Source organism: Nomascus leucogenys, chromosome 15, assembly GCF_006542625.1.
Source record: "Nomascus leucogenys isolate Asia chromosome 15, Asia_NLE_v1, whole genome shotgun sequence".
NCBI classification, from domain to species: Eukaryota; Metazoa; Chordata; class Mammalia; order Primates; family Hylobatidae; genus Nomascus; species Nomascus leucogenys.
The window spans coordinates 16,671,745-16,685,195 of record NC_044395.1 but is presented as its reverse complement, the minus strand read 5'-3'; the positions used below and the strand labels follow the sequence as shown (position 1 = coordinate 16,685,195).

Sequence of the window (13,451 nt, the reverse complement as noted above, 5' to 3'; positions counted from 1 at the left end):
ATCAAACTAGTGCCAGAGCCAGGGACAGAACCTACATCATGAGGACTCTTAAAATGGACTCTAGTCCTCCCAGGTCCAACACTTGGGTCCTTCCAGGAAGTGCCAGCGTTCCTGCCTGAGAATGTGCCAATCCACCAGTATCATGGATTTACCCAGCCCTCCATGGAGAGCTTCTACTAACATTACTAGCATAGTTCGGGATGGAAGGAAAAGATTTAGAAGAGTCAGATTCAGTAAAGGAACAATCAGAGAGATGGAATTAATCACGGAAGGCTTCCTGGAGGAGGAAAAACTGCAACCCAAGGTTTGAAAGCAGCAAGCATGGATTAGCAAGGAGAATGAGGGAGGGTGGTTCAGTTGAGAGAAACATTTGTCTGGATTCATATGAAGACAGATCCAGTCCTGTTCTATTAAATATCTCTAAGGGGGCCAAAAACATACCCCCACTATCAAAGTCAGACCAGATGCCTTGTTTGGAGAACCAAGTATCCACATTCCAACTCCCTCCCAGGTGAGAAGGGAGCTAACCTGAGCCCCTATGCCTCTTTGTTTCCCTGCTGTGAACCAGAAGACATTGCTGGGATATTTGAAATAGAGACAGAGCTGGGAATTCGGAAAGGAGACCCCTAACATTTCTCCAGGGCTCTGGGTTCTGGATTTGGAGTCCCCGCCCAAGAAAGCAAGTTCCATCAGCAATGCACCAAGGGTTGAGTCCTGGGATGTCAAGGGTGTGTTCTTTATTGTATAGCGAAGCAGGCCCCATCTTCACTGACTAAGACCACCTCCACTCCCTGGCCACTCCCCACCAAGCATTCTCTGCCACCCTGTCTCCTGAGAGTGGGGGCCAACTCTACCATCTTGTTCTAACTCCCTGCCCCAGCTCACAACTCTCTCTCCCTCTTGACGTGAGCAGCAAACCCACTTTCAGAGCTGTGGAGATTGGCCCAGACCAGGATCTGGATGTTGTTGAAATCACAGAAAACAGCCAGGAGCTTCACGTGTGGAACTCAAGTGGGTAAGTGAGGGGACACCTTCTGGCCTACAGAAGGCCCCCACATGGACACTGCTCTTCGGGTTGCCACCAGCTCACCTGGAACCCCAATGTAAGCAGACATCAGGAAGAACTCCTAGCCAGACAGATCATTCAATGCCAAGAGCTATAGACTCACATTTTGGAGAGATTTTCTGTGTTGACTTGTTTTTAATACAATGGACAGCTGGACAAAGTGTGTTGTCCTACTCAAAGCCAGAGGGATGGATAATGTGACCTTTCCATCAATCTGGATAGTAAATAGTTTTTGCTACTGCTGTAGGTTTTCTAATAAATTGCCCAATAGGCAAGATTCCTTTGTCACTTTGTCCTTCCCTACCACTTACCCAGCCAGGGCTCCCCACCTTCTTGATGCTCCAGGGAAGAGGCTCCACGGCCCTTGTGGGTGGCCTGTTCCTGAGCCTCGCCACCCTGCGTTAGAGCGGAGCATCCAGATGAAATCTGTCACACTGCGGCAAAGTGGCTCAGAGAGGAGGCTGGCTTCTTAGCATTCAGGGATGTTGCTGAGGGCCGCTTATTCACAGAAAATAAATCTTGAAAAGGACAGGGTTGGTAGCAGAATGATCCTTTACCTAAAATTCTATCAAAATCCCATTCTTCCATTTGGAAAGCCCGCAGTGCCACAGACTGTGTTCTGAGCTCTGCCCTCTTCCCTCTTGGGTCCCAGGAGCCCAGGCTGGGCTTTGAAGCAGGCAGGGCCCAGCGCACAGCAGGTACTCAGCAGTGGGGGTGTTGAATCCAACCAAACGGAAGTGTCAATGCAGGAAATGCAATGGATGTCAATGCAGTCTCCAGATGTTCCCCACTGTGCAGCTTCCATATTTCCGAGGTATTGGGAGGGGACTTGAATTAACAGCATCAGGAGGCCTGAGTCCCTGCCTCCCAGCTGAGGAAGAAGCTTAAACCACAGGGCACTGTGTCTGTCTTCCAGGCCCTGTCTCTCAGGCTCCCTGGTCTCCCTGCACTGTCTTGGTGAGTACCCCCGATCTCTGAGGGTTTGGGGCCTGGGCCAGCAATCAGCAAAGAGGAAGACCTTCATCTTCACTCCTAAATTTCCGGGACTCCAAGTTTCATTCTGCCTTGGTCTACAGCCCTTGGGTTTGTAGGTCAATGCCCCCTCGAGTTGTTGGTGGCCTTGGGCAGGTCACATTCTTCTTCTGGGTCTTTCCAAGCCTCAGTTTCCCCCTTCCACCATCTGTGCATGGCTCCACAACCTAAGTGGAGACCTGGGAGAGAGCATTAGGAAGACTGAAAACGGCAGGACGGGGCCTCCACTGCCTCCCACCCCTGGTCAGGGCCCACATAGCCTTCTTTGTCACAATCAGCTCAGGTATCCAAGATCAGATTACCCACATTCACTATTTGAGCAAATATTCATTGAACAGTTAGAATATGTCTCACTCTGTCAGTTGCTGGCTAGAAGTAGAAAGTACCAGATGAGTGAAATAATTGGCCACTATCCTCGGTAGCTTATGACTAAATAAGAGAGAGATGCAAGACAACATGTGGAAAATGCCAAACTGAGTAACAGTCACAGTTGACATGCTGCAGAGAGAGGTGGCCGGGGGTCAGAAGACCTGGGCACCAGTCCCGTTCACTTCCGGTGTGGCCTCGAGTCATTCACCTGACCTCCCTGAAGTTCGTTTTCCCAAGAAGTCATTTAGTCCCACTGCCCATCAAGGATCTCTAGGGACCCTTCTAGCTCTAGCAGAGGAGATCAGAAAAGAAAACAAGCAATGTGGCTCAGCTCATCCTACCAGTTTCATAGAGAACTGAGACTGGCCTGGAAGGATAGCCAGAAATCAGAACGCTTAAGGGAAGAAGGTCACAATGCTGCCTCTGCAGTTTAGGAGTGTATATGCTTCCCTGCAGGATGTTGAGAGTTTCATTCATTATCGTGTGCCCCCCACCCCGACCCCACAATACCTAGTGTGTGGGATCTGACACGTGGGGGCTGGTCAATGAATGAATGAATGAATGGTCACACCATCTGAGGTTCTGCACTGAGTAGCCCTGAAGGCATGAAGCAGCATAAGTGACAGGTCCTCCCTTGAGGGGGCCTCTGTTTAACAAGAAGCCAAGACCTAAGCTCAACAACACTGAAAGTGGAGCCAACACCCAGGACAGCCTGTGGGAATTCCAGAAAAAGGAAAATTCCCAGGGACTGGGGGCCCGGGCTAAACACTGAAAAATGCATCTGTAGGCTCAAGGAGGAAAGGCCTATGTCTGTCTGTCTTGCCTGCCACTCTCTCCCAGCACCCAGCACTGCCCCAAGACAGAGGGCACTTGACACAAATTGGTTAATGAATGATTTAGAGTTCAGTGGTCCCCAACCTTTTTGGCACCAGGTTGCATGGAAGACAATTTTTCTGCAAACCAAGAGGGGGATAGAGAGCATTAGATTCTCTTTTTTTTTTTTTTTTTTTTTTTTTTGAGACCACGTCTCACTCTTGTCACTCAGCCTGGAGTGCAGCGTTGTGACCTCGGCTCACTGCAACCTCCGCCTCCTGGATTCAAGTGATTCTCCTGCCTCAGCCTCCTAAATAGCTGGGATTACAGGCACCCGTCACCAGCCCAGCTGGGACTATAGGCATGTGCCACCATGCCCGGCTAATTTTTGTATTTTTAGTAGAGACGGCATTTCACCATGTTGGCCAGGCTGGTCTCGAACTCCTGACCTCAGGTGATCTGCCCGCCTGAGCCTCCCAAAGTGCTGGGATTACAGGCATGAGCCGCTGCAACCAGCCTAGATTCTCATAAGGAACATACAGCATAGATCCCTCACATGTGCAGTTCACAATAAGGTTTGTGCTCCTACAAGAATCTAATGCCACCTCTGATCTGACAGGAGGTGAAGCTCAGGTGGTCATGCTCGCTTGCCGCTGCCACTCACTTCCTAATGTGCAGCCAGGTTCCTAATAGGCCACGGACCAGTACTGGTTTGAGGTCCAGGGGTTAGGGTTTGGGGATCCCTGATTTAGAGAACTAGGAGATGAGACAGCATTTCAATGGGAAGGACATCTTTTTGGATCAAAAACAGAATGACTTTTTAGAGAACTACAAGCAGATCAATTTGGCTAGACAGAGACTTTTTATGAAACAGCAGGAGGCTTCCAGGAGGAGTGGAAACTCTACTTTGCCTTCAAGGGAGATCCCAAAGGGCTTTGCAGGAGCGGGCAAGGTGGCATGAAGAAAGCAGTGTTTGAAATCAGGTGGTGTTTGAAAAGCCCAGCCCTTCCCCTTAGAATGGCCCTTCTACCATCTGCATGGCTCCACAACCGTGGTGGTGGCTGCCAGAAGAATTGGAAAGGCAGAACATGGGTGGAGAGGTGGGACCTGAGGGCTTTACAAAGGAGTTCCAGGGGTGGTGGTCAGTCAGTAGGAAGACAGGATATCAGATTCAGAGACTCCCCTGGCAGGGGTAACAGACTTGGAGAAGGGGGAGTTTTGGATGGGACAGTCCACTTCCGAGTCACAAAACAGCTTGTGGGTGTCTGTTTACTGTTACTCAGTGGGAATGGTTGGGGACACGCCACCGGGGCAGGGCTTTCGTAATTCTGCATCACTTGTGAAGGTCACAGATTCCCAGCACAACGGACACACCCGTGTTCATAGTCTAAACTCCTAAATACATCTTAAACCAAAAAAAAAACAAACAAACAAAAAGAAAGAAAGAAAAAGGAGTGGGAGGTTTGGGGAAAGCCTATGGTCTGGGACATTCAATACCTCCCATGAATAGCTCAGATTGGCCTGGTCCTCTCCCCACTCTGGCCCCAGCCATAAGGGCCCTGCTTAGAGCAGATATTGGGTACTAAGGGAAGGCAGCCTCATCCCCAAGAGCCTGACTTCCTGCCTCCTCCCTGCCTCTGCCTGCGTCCAGCCTGTGGGGAGAGCCTGAAGACCCCCCGTGTGGTGGGCGGGGAGGAGGCCTCTGTGGATTCTTGGCCTTGGCAGGTCAGCATCCAGTACGACAAACAGCACGTCTGTGGAGGGAGCATCCTGGACCCCCATTGGGTCCTCACGGCAGCCCACTGTTTCAGGTAAGGCCCCAGCTGTAAGGAGGTCTCTGGGGACCAAGGCCAGTCAGGGGCCAGAGAGCTTGGGGTCCTGTCTCCTGACACCCTCCTTCTCTTCACTCTCCCACTAGAGACGTTTGCCAGGGTGTGGCGGCCCCAATGAGACAATGGCCGTGATGCTCTTTGTTAGTATTTTGGGTGTCTGAGCAGAGGGTGCTGGTCACCAAGCATGGCCTCTTCCCAGTGGGACACTAGCAGATACCCAGAGTCCTCACCCCACCCCCATATCGTTCAAGCCACAAAAGCTCTTCCCACCTGCCTCAACTTCCAAGAACTCACTCTCTTTTTGCTTGTTTCCAGGAAGCTGTTCCAGAGTCTAGAGTCACAGCCACGTCCTCATTATGTCTGGAAACTTTAAAAAAATTAAAGAGCATAGATTCCTTTTCAGTCCACAGAGAGGCCTGGCCTTACATCAGGGAAGGGCTACTCCCAGGCCCCCTTCACTTTTTTTTTTTTTTTGAGACAGAGTCTTGCTCTGTCACCCAGGCTGGAGTGCAGTGGCATGATCTTGGCTCACTGCAACCTCCGCCTCCCGGGTTCAAGCAAGTCTCCTGCCTCAGTTTCCCAAGTAGCTGGGACTATAAGCATGTGCCACCGTGCCCGGCTAATTTTTGTATTTTTAGTAGAGACAGGGTTTCACCATGTTGGCCAGGCTGATCTCGAACTCCTCACCTCAAGTGATCTGCCCGCCTGAGCCTCCCAAACTGCTGGCATTACAGGCATGAGCTACCGCGTCTGGCGCCCCCTTTGCTTTTATTTATTCATGCATTCAATATCTAGTGAGCACCAGGTACCAAGCACCAGATGATGCGCCCAAGTGCATTAGACCCCACCGCTGCCTTCAAGGCACTCACGATCTAGGCCAGCGTTTTTTAACCACTTTTTTTTTTTTTTTTTTTTTTTTTTTGAGATTCTGGTGAGAGCTATAAATTCTTTCCTGGAAAAACATCCCTGTACACTAAGCTGTGCCTGGCACTGGGAAAAAGAAAGCACATAATGTAACTGACAGCATGAGTAACACAATGAGAAAGGTTGGAGGAGAGAGCACCAGGACCCCAGAACTCAGGCATTAGAGGAGCCCCTTCCCCAGACCTCCTTGAGGTTTCGTTGGGCAGGTTTCACTGAGGAAAAAGGGTCAAATCCCCCTTTTGAATTTGGCTTCTTGTAAGTGCCAAAAGACTGACCCTTCTCCACCATCCCTGCCTCACCATCATCTTTCCTCCCAAGGCAGTCACATCCAGCACCCTGATCCCCAGGGCCCTGGGGACACAGCCTTTGGCAAAGCCTCCTCAGGCTTGGATCAGGCCTGAACCCAGCTGTCTCTGCCCCCAGGAAACATACTGATGTGTTCAACTGGAAGGTGCGGGCCGGCTCAGACAAACTGGGCAGCTTCCCATCCCTGGCTGTGGCCAAGATCATCATCATTGAATTCAACCCCATGTACCCCAAAGACAATGACATTGCCCTCATGAAGCTGCAGTTCCCACTCACTTTCTCAGGTGAGAAGCAGGGCCCAAGGCCACTCAAGCCTCTTACATCAGTTTTCATGCCCGCTCTGCTATTAGCTCACTGACTGCCCTTGGCACATAATGTCTCCTCTCAAGACCTCAGCTTGCCCATTTGTCTCTAACTAATACATCAGCCTAACATCACTGATGCCATGAGGCCTCCTCAGGCTGTCAGCTAACACCTCCACTCCATTCCCTACCGGAGATTCTTCCAAGGCCTGTCTTCTCTATGTGGAGTCCCTCAAGTGAACACTGGAGTTTCATCCAATGTTGGAGTTTTGGGAGATCTTTTAAAAAGATTATCGAGCTCATTCCCCACCACTGACCAATACCCAAGAGCCTGCTCAGTATCCCTGCCAAGGAGTCACTGTGCCCCTGTTTGCTCTCCTCCAGGGGCAGGGAACCCATTACCTGTGAGGCAGCCCACAGAGTCTTTGAACAGCTCTGTTGAATGCCTTGTGCTTATATTGAAATATATTTGGTTCAGCATTCCCAACTGTGGGGTCCACAGGACACTGGCCCCTTGGAGAAGAGAGGATCCCATTGTCAAATAAGTTTGGGAAACATTTTCATACTACAGCTCCCTTCTTGGAACATGTTAGTTTATTAAAGGTAGGAGAAGTTTTTAAAATAATCTGTTTTATTGCGTTTAACCTACCTTTTCTAAATTTATTTGACTGCAGAATCCTTTTTTCATGCCACTTCTACTAGCATCCCATAGAACAAGTGTTCTAGAGGCCCCAGTGTGACCCCTTTCAGAGATCTTAACTGCCAGGCTCTCGTGAACCCTGGTGTGTGTTTCAAGATTTGTGCCTGGGAATTGTTTTAATCAGGTATGGTAAGGTGACAGATACAGACACAACTATCTTTGAAAGAAGAGTTTATTATTTATAATTCCTGAGAGAAAGGGACATACCCCACCCCCCAACACAGGGACGCCTGGGGAAGCAGCTGGGTCCACCAGGAGGCAGGAGTGAGGGGAAGGCATGGCCCAGAGCCACCTGTGGCTTCCATGGGCAGGTCTGGCCAAGGTAGGGTAGGCAAGATTGAGCATGCTTGGGATTGGATAGTGTGGACAATTCTCTAGGCTATAGATGTCAGCCTCTGGTTGTCTAGTATCTGTCCCTGGAGTGATTTAGGGCAGGAATAATATTGGCTTGGTGTCTGAGAGTAAGATAAAGAAAGTGGTTGGGGATATGGGCTTTGGGTTGGCTGGTTTGCCTATTAAAGGCATGCCCAGAGCCAAGTTGTTTACTATCTGCAGGAATTAGCTAACCCAGTATCTCCCAGACCAGCAAGATCCCCATAATCATAAAGCATCATAATTTACAGAAAATTAACACTTATGATGAATAAAAGATCTCCTTCTCCCTCTGTGCTCCTGGCAGGCACAGTCAGGCCCATCTGTCTGCCCTTCTTTGATGAGGAGCTCACTCCAGCCACCCCACTCTGGATCATTGGATGGGGCTTTACGAAGCAGAGTGGAGGTAAGTCCTGGGTGCAGGACCACAGGGCAGGAGATGCCCTTGTATGAGGGAGCACCTTCCAGAAGTAATGGGAAGGAGGACCACCCTTCAGAGAAACCCATCCTGGAGGAACAAGCACCAAGGCACCAGGCAGAAAGCAAAGTGGTTTGGCAATCCGGGACTGGGGGATAGAAGGCAAGGATGGGAATGTGAGTGTTTTTGCCCTCCCAGGGAAGATGTCTGACATACTGCTGCAGGCGTCAGTCCAGGTCATTGACAGCACACGGTGCAATGCAGACGATGCGTACCAGGGGGAAGTCACCGAGAAGATGATGTGTGCAGGCATCCCGGAAGGGGGTGTGGACACCTGCCAGGTGGGGCCTCCAAGAATCACGGGGAGTTCTAAGAATAGGGTTTAGGTCCTAGAGAGATGAGAAAACCCAGAGGCTGCATGCCCCACAGGAAGCCTTGCATATCATGGGCACTCAATGTGTGATGATGGGAGGAAGAGAAGGAGGGAAAGAAAGGATACAGTCAGATAAAAGTGTACCAATAGATGAGTGGGTGGATGGATGGATGCAGACAAGCAGAGAGATTTCAAATGTCTCTTTTACATTCAAAGATGATGTTACTGGCTGGGCGTGGTGGCTCACGCTTGTAATCCCAGCACTTTGGGAGGCTGAGGCGGGCAGGTGGTTTGAGGTCAGGAATTGAAGACCAGCCTGGCCAACATGGTGAAACCACATCTCTGCTAAAAAGAATACAAAAATTAGACGGGTATCGTGGCGCACCTGTAATCCCAGCTACTTGGGAGGCTGAGGCAGAAGAATTGTTTGAACCCAGGAGGCAGAGGTTGCAGTGAGCAGAGATTGCATCCAGCCTGGGTGACCCAGCGAGACTCCATCTAAAAACAACAACAACAAAGATGACATTACTCATCCTCCCCACCCACCCTTCTCACTAGCTACAGAATGATTAGCCCCTTGAGGTCAGGAATCCCAGGTCTATTTTCTCTGTGACTGTCCCCAAGCTGCTGAACTACACTAGGAAGGAACTACCACCTGCAGGATGCCAGAAGCGCACCTGTGTGTGCCCCTCACCCCAGCCTCATTGGCCATCAGGACTGTTTAGCAATCCCTGTAGACCTTCTTCCTCCCCCATACTTCCAAAGGATCTTCTGAACCATTTTCTTTTTTTCTTTTTTCTTTTATGTTTTTTAATAGAGACAGGGTCACTATGTTGCCCAGTCTGGTCTCAAACTCCTGGGTTCAAGGGATTCTCCCACCTCAGCCTTCCAAAATGCTGGGATTATAGGCATGAGCCATCAGGCTTGGCCTGAACCATTTTCATTAAAACCCCTACCCTACTCTCACCTCCATTTCCAGTCATTAAATTCCTTCATTTAAGAGGCATCTCTTAGTCATCGCTTTTGTGCCATGAACATGGTAGTCTTTGGAGATCCCTCAGGGAGCTCACAGTGGTTGGAGGAAAGGGGGGCATTAAATAGGCATTTAGGCTATAGTTTTGGGTTCAGAGGGAGGAAGTCCCAGGGGCTAAAATAGCTGATAAGGACTCCCAGATAAGTGCACTTTTCACTGTCTGGCATTTTCTTGTTTTGCTATTTGCTTGTTCACCGTCTCTCACCCTATTTGATCCTAAGCTTTCTGAGGGCAGGGATCTTTGTTTTTTTCATCAGTTGGATCCCAATTGCTTAGAACACTACCTGGCACAAAATAGGCACTCTATAAGTGATTACATAAATTTTGGAACGACTAGGTTAAACAATGATAACCAGGCTTTTTTTTGTTTTGTTTTTTGAGACTGAGTTTCACTCTGTTGCCCAGGCTGGAGTGCAGTGGTTTGATCTCGGCTCACTGCAGCCTCCGCCTCTGGGTTTGAGTGATTCTCCACCTCAGCATCCTGAGTAGCTGGGATTACAGGTGCCTGCCATTATGCCCAGCTAATTTTTGTATTTTTAGTAGAGACGGGGTTTCACCATGTTGGCCAGGCTGGTCTCGAACTCCTGACCTCAAGTGATTCACCCGCCTCAGCCTCCCAAGGTGCTGGGATTACAGGTGTGAGCCACTGCTCCTGGCCAATAACCAGGCTTTTTTACGGCATCACTCAGAGCCTTTAATTTGCTAATGTGAGTTGTGAATCTCTGAGAGAAGGATAACAGCACGCTTGCAAGTTACTTGCCCACAGACAAGCCCTTCTGCCCCAGAAGAGAAGAGCATTCCAGGGTGCTAATGAGCAAAGAGGGTGAGGGTGGAACATCGGAGAGCAGCAGGGAGTGCAGGGGAACAGATAGGCCAGTTCAGGGAGCAGAGAAGGAGAAGCCCCCCACCTCACCTGCCCTCCCCAGCAGTCTCTGTTCTGGTCTCTCACAGGGTGACAGTGGTGGGCCCCTGATGTACCAATCTGACCAGTGGCAGGTGGTGGGCATCGTTAGCTGGGGCTATGGCTGCGGGGGCCCGAGCACCCCAGGAGTGTACACCAAGGTCTCAGCCTATCTCAACTGGATCTACAATGTCTGGAAGGTAAGGCACCTTTGCCCTACCCACTGTGCCTTCCCTCCAGTCCTCTACCTGGGAGGTGCCAATCCATCCTTAGGTTTGATTTAAATGGCTCTGACAACTCTTTACATCCCAAATAACTTTCCCTCCAAGCAAGGGACAGCCTGAGATTGCACTATTAAGGCTGAAATCCCTTAGGCCAGAGATTTCTGATAAATGCAAATACCTTAGGGAATAGAACACACCATTTCTGACAGAATGAGACTATCATATCCTTTCTAGAGAGAAGATTCTGATAAGGAAGAGAGTGGAAAGGCTCACGAGACCTCCTGGCCCTCTGCAGGGTAGGGAGAGAAGCAAAGTGCTTCAGAAAAGGAAGACTCATGTTACACATGTCACCACTTTGTCCAGTTTCAGATAATCTGGCTTTCTCTTCATTGGTCTCTCTTATTCTAGGCTGAGCTGTAATGCTGCTGCCCCTTTGCAGTGCTGGGACTCGCTTCCTTCCTGCCCTGCCCACCTGGGGATCCCCCAAATTCAGACACAGAGCAAGAGCCCCCTTGGGTACACCCCTCTGCCCACAGCCTCAGCATTTCTTGGAGCAGCAAAGGGCCTCAATTCCTGTAAGAGACCCTCGTAGCCCAGAGGCGCCCAGAGGAAGTCAGCAGCCCTGGCTCAGCCACGCTTGGTGCTCCCAGCATCCCAGGGAGAGACGCAGCCCACTGAACAAGCCCAGCCTGCAGGCCAAGGTCTCAGGAGTATTGCTAAGCCAAGAAGGAACTTTCCCATGCTACTGAATGGAAGCAGGCTGTCTTGTGAAAGCCCAGATCACTGTGGGCTAGAGAGGAGGAGGAAAGGGTCTGTGCCAGCCCTGTCCGTCTTCACTCATCCCCAAGCCTACTGGAGCAAGAAACCAGTTGTAATACAAAATGCACTGTCCTACTGTTGGTATGACTACTGTTACCTCCTGTTGTTATTGTTATTATAGCTATGGCCACTATTATTAAAGAGCTGTGTAACATCTCGGGCATAGGCTAGCTGGAATGCTTGGTAAGAACTGAGCTGGGACCATTGAACTTCCATTCTTTGGCTTGGGGAGAAAAAAAAGTCCTGGGGAAGCAATTGAGTCTCAAAGTAGAGGCAGGGGAAAAAAGAGTTAGGGAGACTAGATCTGCTGAGTGGCAGCAAGAGTGAGCTGCAGATTAGAGAAGCCAGGGTGAACAAGTTTGGTTCCCACACAGGGCCTTCTCCCTTTGCTTCTTTCCCTCCCTCCCTGCCTGTGATAATCAGCCAGGGGCCAGGGATAACCTATGACTTGGGAAGGAGATGAGTTAGGCAGTCAAGGGTGACATTCGATCAGGGATCCCCAAGTGGCTGGAAAGAAATGCTGGTCCTGTGTCCTAACTTTTTCCACCTGGAGAACCCTCAGTGTGGCTTCTTACATTTAAAAAACAAAAAGGATCAGCTGCCAGGTATGAGGCAGTCCCCAAGCTGGGTTGTGAAGATGTAAGCATGAATAAGTCCCTGCACTCAAAATGGTCAAAGAATTAAGCCCCATGGACGTTTTTGGTAGCTGTATGAAAGCTTGGGTTTTCTGAGGACTCTCTTGCTATAGTTAAGTCAGATCCTAGATGAAATATACTTATTCATACTGTACTAGGTTCTTAGGAAACAACAGAATTCCTCAAATGCCAAAAACCAAGAAAATAGAAATGCAGAAAACAAAACAAAATAAAACAAAACCATCAGAACTGTGAGAGGAAACTAAGGTGATGATCTGGGAGCAATACACTAAAATCTTGGGTCGAAACCTATATGAAGGCTGGCAGCAGAGCTAAACCTGGCCACGCTGCAGACAAAGGAGCTGAACCAGGGCTCCTACATGAAGCAGAGATAAACGATGGCAGTAAAGGTGGTCTCAAACTGCAGACGGTCTGGAGGAAAATATGCCAAATTTAGAGCCTCGGGATTCCCAAAGATCCTCCAAATATGAGCTCACAATCAAAGATCAGAGATGTTGAAAAATAAAAAACACCTTAAGTGGGCAGCATAAAAAAACAGCTAATTTAGAACCCCAAAGGCTTCAGATGTCAGAATATTAGAGACTTATAATAATAAGCAATATTTACAGAGTATTAGTATGTGCCAGACACTATTGTAAGTGCTTCATCATGTACTGAATCATTTAATACTCACAGAAATCTATGAGATAGGTATTATTCTCATCTTCACTCTATGGATTAAAATAACTAAGGCACAAAGGGGTTAAGCTCCTTGCCTGAGGTTATAGACTGGAAGTTGAACATGAGCACTTGGAATACAGAGTTCATGCTGTAAACTACCACACTATAGGGCCTCCAATATGATAATTTATAAAATATTTAAATAAAAAATGAATACTAGTTCCACATTTTAAAATCATGTTTAACTGTGGTCAAATGCACATAACACAAGTTGCTATCTTAACCATTTTTAAGTGTATAGTTCAGTGGTGTTACGTACATTCACACTGTTGTGCAGTCATCACCACCATCCATCTCCAGAACAGAAACTCAGTACCCATCAAACAACTCTCCATTTCCCTCTCCTCCCAATCTCTGTCAACCCCCATTGTGCTTTCAGTCTCTGTGAACTGGATTACTCTGGGTACCTCATTTAAGTTAAGTCATGCAGTATTGGTCTTTTTGTACTTGTTTTATTTCACTTCGCATTGTGTCTTCAAGTTTCACCCATGTTGTAGCATGTGTCAGAATTTCCTCCCTTTTTAGACTAAATAATATCCTATTGTTTATACCACATTTTGTCTATACACTCGGGTTACTTCTATCTTTTGG

General features: G+C 48.8%; 1 protein-coding gene across 4 annotated transcripts in view; it reads left to right on the top strand.

Annotated features, from left to right (window-relative positions):
- The window catches only part of TMPRSS4 (transmembrane serine protease 4), a 42,862-nt gene extending 29,827 nt beyond the window's left edge, over window positions 1-13,035 (top strand). For 3 of the 4 annotated variants that reach the window (XM_003253216.2, XM_003253215.2, XM_012496001.2), the window contains 8 exons: window positions 914-1,015; window positions 1,983-2,023; window positions 4,932-5,091; window positions 6,460-6,626; window positions 8,024-8,122; window positions 8,333-8,475; window positions 10,492-10,641; window positions 11,074-13,035. In XM_003253216.2, coding sequence (XP_003253264.1) covers window positions 914-1,015; window positions 1,983-2,023; window positions 4,932-5,091; window positions 6,460-6,626; window positions 8,024-8,122; window positions 8,333-8,475; window positions 10,492-10,641; window positions 11,074-11,085 — 874 coding nt within the window. In that variant the 3' untranslated portion in view covers window positions 11,086-13,035. The remainder of the gene's footprint in view (window positions 1-913; window positions 1,016-1,982; window positions 2,024-4,931; window positions 5,092-6,459; window positions 6,627-8,023; window positions 8,123-8,332; window positions 8,476-10,491; window positions 10,642-11,073) is intronic. The other variant, XM_012496002.2, reaches the window with a different exon arrangement.
- The last annotated feature ends 416 nt before the right edge of the window (window positions 13,036-13,451 follow it).